Below are 9829 nucleotides of genomic sequence, written 5' to 3'. Positions count from 1 at the left end.
GACTACAGTTGGTGTTTGAGTTTTAATCTTTTCAAATGCATTTCTCCCAGCTCAAAAGCTATAAGAAAGAGATAAAGTAAAGAGGATACCACTATCCTTTTTTTCTTTTGAAGCTCAAACATACTGAAAGTTCTTGTCATCCACTACTCACGAAGCCAATACATCCCACTGCAGATCTTGTTATATTCTGGAAGTTGTTCAATTGGACCTGGAATTTAAAGAAAGTTGACCATGACACGACACATTCCAAACTGTTAAGGAAAGCTGTAGAGGGGGTTACAATAGGGGAACTTGGCAACATACCCAGGGCAGCAACTGCAGGATGCTTATCATAGATGTACTTTGTGCAAACGTCTCTAATAGTCTGGGCATTAATAGCCTAAAATAATTAGAGATACATCTTTATTACCAAACCTGGCCAAAAAGTTATTAGCAGCCTAGAGGAACGGGCAGCAAAACAGTTAAAACTTTCTGATAAAAACAGTCTAACCTCTGTACTGTTACTTCCTGTAACAATTAAGAAACTTAATTATTACAGTAGGGGCCTAATTAAAAATTTACAACAGGGGTGCCACTTACTTCAATTCTTGCCTCAAGTTCTGGAATTGGAATTCTGCGCTTATAGCACAGCATTTGTCTTCCGATGTCTTCACAGATTGGGGTGGAGCCTAAACCAGGAGACAATAAGCTTCAGTTATCAGCATACAAATGCAGGAAGGTTAAAAAACAAAACAAAAACCTCTGTAAGTCTCACCATCAAGTTGTAGCAGCATATTTGTCTTCAGAAGATTTTTTGCTCGAGCTACTTCATTTTCTGTGACGCTTGTACAAAGTCTTATCCTGAAAAATAGTTTAGATCCAAAAGCATTACTTAAAGCTGACCTGAGGCATGTAAGAGGGCTGTGTGCCTCTTTACTGCAGGCAATCTACCAAAGCATATCTTTTCTATAGGCAATGCTGATAAGAGTGGCTTGTTTTCATATCAAGTACAGGATATGCAGAAGCAGCATGATAAAAGAAAGAAAGGTTTTGGAAGCATACCAATATTCAGCTTAAGATCAAGCTTTTCCCCTTAGATGAGCTGTGTTCTTTTATTAAGTGAATGTTTTGAGCCACGTGTGGTCCATACTTGCCAGTTTGAGAATGGCTGCTGGTAAGCTACCAGGAAGCAAGCAATTAGAGGTAATAATTAATTAGCCCAGAAGGCAATCCATTTACTTCCTGGCTTTTGGTGAGATAGCAAACAGTGTAACTACATCACACTGCATAGAGAAGACTATTAGAAGGACAGAAGTATGCAGTACTCTTAACCCACTACTCTAGCACAAGAAGGGCTCACAGCTTCTCTGGTGTTAAGGTGCAGCATGCAGACGGCTAAAGCAATGATGTTTTTATCTGTGAGCTATTTACAGAGCTCTCAGAATAATGGTATCTAAGTAAGTGCTACGTGATGGAAAAAGACTCATTTTGTTTTCTTTCAAGTTCACCCACTTCAAGCTCTTAAATAACAGGTCTATCTCTAATTACATCTTCAGTTCAAGTATTAGAATTGCACCTAAGAGCGTGTTTTCAATTCAGATATAAGGTTTTAGATGAATGAAATCATCTATACTCCCAGGTTTCAAGATTCTGTATATAACAGCTCAGCTACTTTTCACATCACTCTCCTATGTACTCCTAACACCTGGTGTGTCATGTGGGACAGTAACTGCAGAATCATTAACTAGTAACAGTATTTAAAGGTAATTGTCCATTCATTATGCTCATTCATTATGCTGAATATTTACTCTTTCAGTTGTCAAACATGCAGTTCATGGCACTGCAGGCTGGCTTAGCAGCATTCTAAAAAGTCTGACATACATTTTCATATCTGCTCTCACATGAAAGTCAAAAAGAAAATCATTGCCATTATCTTCCTTGTCAAAGCACTGCTACTAACTACAGTTCACACTTATTCTTCCAGGGGAGAAAAAGAAAACTAAACACAGAAATGTTCCTTCTAAGTGAAAGTAAGTGGCTGCTGGGACTGTGCATCTCATGTGCTGAAGTTCAGAACCAGATACAGTTATTTTTCCCAGGCAAGCCTAAGCCTAAATAGAAATATTCTCTTCAGAGAATTCCTTTTTTTTCTAAAGCATATTTGTCCACAACAGTATTTTTTTTTTAGACAAACAGTTGTTTGCTTACCATTCTCTCTGAACAAAATGCACCATGTCCTGTACAGTCGATGGTTCACAGACCATATAGAGTCCCCACAGCCCTGTGTCAGTGTAGCAGGTGTTGAAAGACTGGAAACTATGACACAGGTTACCATGGCAGGCAATCTGAGCAAGTTTACTGGATAAATTCTGCTGAGGCAAGAGAAAACACATTTCATGAATTTTCTGAAGGCTTGTTAGTATCTTGTTTTCATTTCTATCATGACAGAACACGCTATGGTATCAGAAGGTCCAGCAGAAGCTACGTAGTCCAGTATCAGCTCTTCATTGCCACAGTTTCTTTCCGTGCATGTAATCTCACGCTTCCAAATAACAGCCCAGATTCTAAGCCAAAAATCATAAAGTCACACGGGTTCAAGAAAGGGACACCTGGCAATACCCACACATTCTGATAATGTGTAATGTGGATGAACCATTCCACTTCTGGAGAGGACTGGCAGGCCTCAAATCACCTCTATTTTAGTGATCTAGAACCACTTCCCAAGATTTTCGTAGATCTTGGGCAACAAATCCTCTTTGATTTCCAGCTAGGTTTCCCTTATCCTGCTTTAATGAAGGACCTTCAGAAATAATATCATAAAGTAACAGTAACACCCTCAGATATGCTCAAATCCACCTGTGCTGGCAAAACCCTGTCAGGCAAGTCTCACCAGCCTCATTATAAGCAGCGGGGTGCTTGCAGGTCCACTTACCACTCCTCCTCCAAAGGAACGATCCCAGTTACCTATCAGAGTGTTTGCTACCATAAGGGGAATGGTATCTGGGTCAGACCAGCCAGCTGCTTCTACAGCGATGGCAATGTGCGCCAGGGGCATCTTGTCATCTCTTATACGAATCTGTGGGAGCACATGAAAGCAGATGTAGTACAATCTGCCTGTGGTAACATACGTGAGAAGTTAAGCACTAGGACACACACCAGTATCGCAAAGCAGGCACGCGCAGAACCAAAAACTAAAGGGCACAAAGTTACAGTTAACATCAGCCTTAACTAGTTGCACTCTGGACATTTTGTAACAGTTTGCCATGTATACACAGAGGGCACTACAAATTGTTTTATGAGAAAGAGCAGGAAGGAAAGATAACGACTTTTCAGGATCTGAATATAGTTGGGAACGTGACACAAATGCCTCCATTCTTTGCCATATCCCTAACAAGAGGAAATGTTCCAACAGTGAAGGCAAGGGAACAAAAGGAAAGCAGCAGCAGGAGTAAGGGAAGTATTCTTCCAGGAATCGATTGGGCAGAGAAAGTGGTGGAAGCAAGGCTTGCCAAAAAGAAGTTGGTAAGTAAATGCTGCTTTGGAAACTACGTACTCCTGTTGCTGCCATTGTGTGCAAAACAACTGAGCTCTCATCTGCATGTATCAGTTGTGCTCCAATGGGATAAAGGGCAGCTCAAAAAGCCACCACACAGCTTACCTCACTGCCTGTGAAGCTACATGGTGGAAGGGGTGGCAGTCCTCCTTCTGGAGCAGATGGCAAGTTACCGAAATGGCATTTTGCTAGGTCAAGTAGCTCATCATGACAGACCCCTGAACAAAGGTTTTTCACAAACTTTGTAATGCTACTCTGTAAACAGTTCATTTAGATTGCTATACCAAGCAGTAAGGTTCCACCCTCTAATCCCACACTTTCAGATTGCTCACAGCACTGTTACTCAGCATAAAATCACAATCATACTCCAAATCAAACCATTCTCAATTTCAAGCCTAAACATTTTTTCTCTTTTGTTATTTTTGCTACTCCCTTTTCACAATGACTTCTTCCTCCCAGGCCCTTCTTTTCAAGCTCACATAGAACAATGACCTCACCCTCCAATTCAATTCTCCTTATTGATTTAAGAATGTTTCTGGAATTTTACTAAGGGAAAAAGGGAACAGAAGTTCAAAGGCTACAGAGGACAAACTGAACAGGCAGGGCTAACAGAACTGGGACCTACTGAACAATGGGTAATTCACCGTGTTGTTCCCAGGAACTTAAATGACCATGGTTTTAAGCACAGTTTCACATGATCCAGGGTGAGTAACTCATACGAACCTCCAGCAGCAGCCAGGACTATTCTGGGTCCTTTGTAATGTGTTGTTATGTACTCCACCAAGTCATTACGGTTTATGGATCTGCAACAGTCAAGGAATCATCACTACCATGTCAGTAAAGTTTATGACAAGACAAAGAAATAAAAGTACAGAATGATATACTATCAAAATAATTATAAGTTCTGCCAGTGTACAGAGCAAAAAGCTACAATAAGGGCGACTTCCTAAAAAGCAAATAGGAGCTTCCTATACTTTGCCTTTCAGAGTTCATACAGCTTTCTGATAAGGAGTAAGAATTACAACTCTATTCCATGTTGATCTCAGTCAGGTCGAGCCAGGATCCACCACTGACCTCATGTCAATTTTAAAATAGCATATTTGATGATCTCCTCATCTGCACTGCTGTATACAAGTGCAGAAAAGAGCAGTGTAAACACAGGTTTACTTACAACAGTGCCTAACACCTGACTGATGGGAAAAAGGAGCACTTCCAATTTTGCATCAGGTATGTTTTTAACAAATAACAAAAATAATGGCACATAATGGAGATGTGCAGTAGACACATGAAGTTCATGTCCACTTTTATGACTGCATAAAGGGGCAATACGGAAGTTCTTACAGTAACACCCAGTGCAATTTCATGTATCTTCCAAGGCCAAAATTAAAACTAAAGTCATTCCTTGCATTTTCACAGGAATCTTCTAAATATAGAAAAGTTACCCCACAGTTGAAGATGGCCACAAATTTGGACATACTTGATGTTTTCAGTGGGTCCTAAAATTGTCCTTCCGAGGGCTGTTTTCTGATAGGCTGTGGCATGAAGGTAATCAAAGACAACTTCCTGTAAATTGGTTTCAACCTCCTGCATCTCTCGGAGTATAACTCCTCGCTCACGCTCAATTTCTGCTTCTCCCAGGGTGCTGTTCTGGATTATGTCAGCAAGGATTTCCACAGCTAATTGAAAACAGAGATGGGAATGGAAACTGAATTTTCAGACTACCAGAAAAATCAGGTTCCAAAAGTAAAACTCAGCTAAAAGCAGGGGTGGCCCAACATTCACTAATAAGAGCTGCGGTTTGGAATTGAAAAATTTTAAAAATGTACAAGCTCAAAAGGCACTTCCAAGGGCAAATCTATCAGAAATACTTGTAGTATCAACATCGCTTCTGCCACAACCCTCCCCAACCTGCACTCTCACATTCCCATAAGCTTAAGAAAGTACTTTTTGCCCAAGAAAGAAGGGTTTGTCAGGCAGCAAAAGCATCATTCTCATGCTTCACCAGGAGCTGGATAAGTGCTTGTTTTGTTCTCTGCTGCTTCTCAGATTAACAAAAGCAGTTACCTCTTGGTAAATCTTTTGAAAAAGCCTTTGCATAATACACTGTTTGTTCCCTTGATGTATATGCATTCAGATGAGCTCCCATGTTCTCAATCTCCAGTTCAAGGTCTAACTGAGATCTCTTTTTTGTACCCTGAAACAAAACAATAAGGAAGTCAAACTAAACCTTTGAATCCACTTGCTGACTATTAGTACTGCTTGTCTGCAAAAATCAAGGTGAAGAGAAAGAGTCTTCTGAAATGAATACTGGCATACTAATCTCTCCAATATTTAGGCAGACCTAAATCCTACTATGCTCACAAATTAAAATGAAAAGCTGGGTCATGTGTCTTCTAAGAACATTTTAAAAAATTAAAAGCAAGTTAAAAGTAGACCTGGTACAAATCTATAGTTCTGCATCAGCTACACAGGACTAAAAATTTGGCTTTGCTTTTTAATTGGAACCAAAATCCAACGCCCTTGATTTGTAAACTGTATTTAGACAATTCTGACTAAGTTCACTGATCTCTAAAGATGACTAACTTAGAAATTTGTTGTAAATTTTAAACCAATACTCATACTCACCTTGAAAGCCATATGCTCAAGAAAATGAGCAGTTCCATTGTTCTTCTCATTTTCATACCGGCTTCCAGCATCAATCCAAAGTCCAACCTCAATGGGGATAATAATTTTATCAATCAATAATGCAACTTTGCTGTTTTTCCTCTATGAACTATACTCAAGATTTTTAAGACTTACTTTTAAATTGCTTTTTCTTTAAGTGAACCAGAAAAAAGAAAAGATCTTCACAAAATTCTAATCACAAAACACTTGCAAAAGTTATGAATCCTATTTCTCTGCTCCTTTTAAGAACAATTGCTAATAAATATTTATAGACCGCAACAAAGTTCCATAAAGAAAAAAACAAGAAGTTATGAAAACATGTACAAAGTTATGAAAAAACATCCCTTTACAGGTTACCTACTGTGCATGTTGAAAGCCCAGAGTCTTCAGAAGCTACCTGCAAGCCATTCTCCAGAGGACTCACACGAGTCTCAGGAACATTTAAGACTACTTCTGTTGCTGCCTGGGCAGCTCTGAATCTGCCTTTTCCCACATGTACACACTGTAAGAAAAATACAACAGTCATACTTAGATTGTACGTTATACCACAGATTCATTTCAGTTGGAAGGGATCCTTAAAGGCCATCTGGTCCAACTACCCTGCAGTCAGCAGGGAGACCTATAGCTAGATCAGGTGCTCAGAGCCCCATCCAGCCCTTGGGTGTCTCCAAGGACAGGGCATCCACCACCTTTCTGGGCAATCTGTTCCAGTGCCTCAACGCCCTTACTGTAAAAAACTGCTTCCTTACATGCAGTCTTAAACTCCCTTTTAGTCTGAAACCCTTTCTGCTTGTCCTATCACCACAGACCCTGCTAAAGGAGTCTGTCCCCTTCTTTCTTACAGCCCCTCCTTAGATACTGAAAGACCACTCTCAGGTCTCACAGAGCATTCTCTATTCCAGGCTGAACAGCTCCAGCTCTCAGGCTGTTCTCGTAGGGGAGATGTTTCAACTCTGGGATCAGTTTTACAACCCTCCTCCTGGCATGCTCCAACAGGTCCATTTCTCTCCCATTCTGAGGGCTCTAGTCCTATCCTATCCTAGAATGTTCTTCCTAAAATGTATTCCTGAACTTAAATGTAAGTTCATGGCTCTTTCTTTAAAACGTGTATTTAAAAAAATATTTTTCTCTCAAAATTATTTGTCATTACTTCACACAGGAATACATTAACCAACTCAGAAGAAAAAAAAAAAAAAGCATCACAGAATATCCCAAGTTGGAAGGTACCCACAAGGATCGCTCAGTCCAGACTACGCCATCCAAAAAAACAATCAGACCATATGTCTGAGAGTGTCATCCAGAGGCTTCTTGAATTCTGGCAAGCTCTGTGCCTTGACCACAGCCCCACTGAGCCTGCTCCAGTGCCCAGCCACCCTCTAGTGAAGAACATTTTCCTCATATCCAACTTGAGCATCTCCTGTCACAGTTTCATGCTGTTCCCTTGGTTCCTGTTACTGTCACCAGAGAGCAGAGATCAGTGCTGCCCCTCTGCTCTCCTCATGAGGAATGTCCTCTCCCATTCTCTGGGCTGAACAAATCAAATGACTTCAATTGCTCTTCATACATTTTAAGGCAACCAAAATGGATTAGATTGCACCTGCTTCCCTCCAACTAAATGTTGGGGCCTATGCCTAAGATTGCAATTCACAGTCATCTGCTGTCCAGAATAAAGCCAGATATTGAAATTGCCACCTTGTCGTTAATCCAGAAGAAAAGTTCTAAGAAATTAACATGAAGAAATCGTTAAGAAATTATAGAACGTCTTGGGTTGGAAAGGACCTTAAAGCCCCCCATCCCCACCCCCTGCCATGGGCTGGCTGCCTCCCACCAGCTCAGCTGCCCAGGGCCCCATCCAACTCAGCCCTGAGTGCCTGCAGGGATGGGGCACCCACAGCCCTATGTGCCAGGGCCTCACCGCCCTCTGAATAAAAAAATTCTGCCTTACATCTGATCAAAATCTCCCCTTTTTTAGTTTTAAAATATATCACTACCTGCCCTTGCAGGAAGTTGATCTCTCCCGTTTATTAGCACCCTTTCAGTACTGGAAGGCTGCAATGAGATCTTTCCAGAGCCTTTTCTTCTCCAAAGGGAAGAAGCCCGGCTCTGGTTTGGTTTTGTTTGCTCAGTTGGTCTCAAATCCTCCTGGGACGCACAGAAAGCACACAACCCCGCCCGACGCCCGACGCCCCCCGCCCCGGGGGCACGCAGCCGGGCGCTGACACCTCCCGCCATCCTAGCGCCTCAGCGCCCACGGAAGACTACAACTCCCGGCGTGCACCGCGACACGCGGCCTACAGCCCCCCGTCCCCACTGCGGCAGCCCGAGCAGCGCAGAGAGCCGTCGAAGCGCCGGCGCCACCCGGATCTCCCCACTCTATTCCCGCTCCGCCACCTACCCGGTTCCCCGAGCCGGACGGCCGAACGAGGCGAGCGCACCAGGGCAGGAAGAGCCGCCGCGCCGCTAAGCGCCCCGTAGACGCCGCCATCTTCGCCAACCGGCGGGCTCGCTTCCGGCTGGCGCTGCGCAGGCGCAGAGCGCCCTGCCTGCCTGGTGCTGCCGACCGCCGGCACGGTGCGGGAGCCGCTGTGCAGCGCGGGGCGCTGGCGGGTCTGGGCGGGCTGGCGGGTCTGTGCTCTTCGCAAAAGCAATGCTTCGTCGTAGTTAACATCAGTAGGATGCTCGAGCAAGGCCAGCTGCTCCAGAGCTGGTCGGCTGTACGCTGTGAAACAGGCTTAAGTCTTAACCACTCTCCCAAGTAGTGCTGCTCCACGGAGCTGCGCTGTTCAGGAAAGTCGGTTTTCCTCCTCATAAACTATTATTGGCGGTTTCTCTGACGCAAAGTTGGATGTTTTCTCTGTGCAGTGCTGTGTGTGGAGCTGATGCTTGCTGAGCTTCCTGTCGCACGCAGCACTGAGTTAGGATCACAGAATCACAGAATCGTAGGGGTTGGAAGGGACCTCCAGAGATCATCGAGTCCAACCCCCCTGCCAAAGCAGGATCCCTACACCAGGTCGCACAGGTAGGTGTCCAGGCGGGTCTTGAATATCTCCAGAGAAGGAGACTCCACAACCTCCCTGGGCAGCCTGTTCCAGTGCTCCGTCACCCTCACCGTAAAGAAGTTCTTGCGCACATTGGTGCAGAACTTCCTGTGCTCCAGCTTCTGGCCATTTCCCCTTGTCCTGTCTCCACACACAGCTGACAACTGTCTGTCCTCGCCACTCTGACCCCCACACCTTAGATATTTATAGATGTGGATCAGGTCCCCTCTCAGTCTTCTTTTCTCAAAGCTAAACAGACCCAGCTCACTCAGCCTTTCCTCATAGGAGAGACGCTCCAGGCCCTTCACCATCTTTGTGGCCCTCCGCTGGACTCTTTCCAATTATTCCTCCGCAGATGCAAGACTCTACACTTGCTTTTGTTAAACCTCATCTGGTTTCCTATTGCCCAGCTCTCCAGCCTGTCCAGGTCTCGCTGAATGGCAGCACAGCCTTCAGGTGTGTCAGCCAATCCTCCCAACTTTGTATCATCAGCAAACTTGCTGAGGGTGGCCACTATCCCCTCATCAAGATCATTGATGAAGATGATGAACAAGACTGAACCCAGCACCGACCCTGAGGAACACTGCTAGTTACA

General features: G+C 43.7%; 1 protein-coding gene across 2 annotated transcripts; it reads right to left on the bottom strand.

Moving 5' to 3' along the window:
• Window positions 1–10: 10 nt before the first annotated feature.
• On the bottom strand, window positions 11–8748 carry PMPCB (peptidase, mitochondrial processing subunit beta). Of its 2 annotated transcripts, none has more exons than XM_031595500.2 (13): window positions 8592–8748; window positions 6558–6698; window positions 6158–6244; window positions 5597–5726; window positions 5010–5208; window positions 4256–4335; window positions 3638–3750; window positions 2912–3055; window positions 2188–2351; window positions 755–840; window positions 580–668; window positions 304–379; window positions 11–208 (listed from the first exon to the last, which is right to left on the bottom strand). In XM_031595500.2, exons 1-13 carry the CDS (start codon window positions 8679–8681, stop codon window positions 144–146), a joined length of 1464 nt encoding a protein of 487 aa, XP_031451360.1. In that variant the 5' UTR covers window positions 8682–8748; the 3' UTR covers window positions 11–143. The 2 variants fall into 2 exon arrangements, with proteins under 2 accessions (XP_031451360.1, XP_031451433.1); XM_031595573.2 differs by having other exon boundaries at window positions 2188–2348.
• Window positions 8749–9829: the final 1081 nt, after the last annotated feature.

This window comes from Phasianus colchicus, chromosome 1, assembly GCF_987193195.1.
Source record: "Phasianus colchicus chromosome 1, bPhaCol1.hap1.1, whole genome shotgun sequence".
Lineage (NCBI taxonomy): Eukaryota > Metazoa > Chordata > Aves > Galliformes > Phasianidae > Phasianus > Phasianus colchicus.
This window is presented reverse-complemented; position numbering and strand designations above follow the sequence as displayed.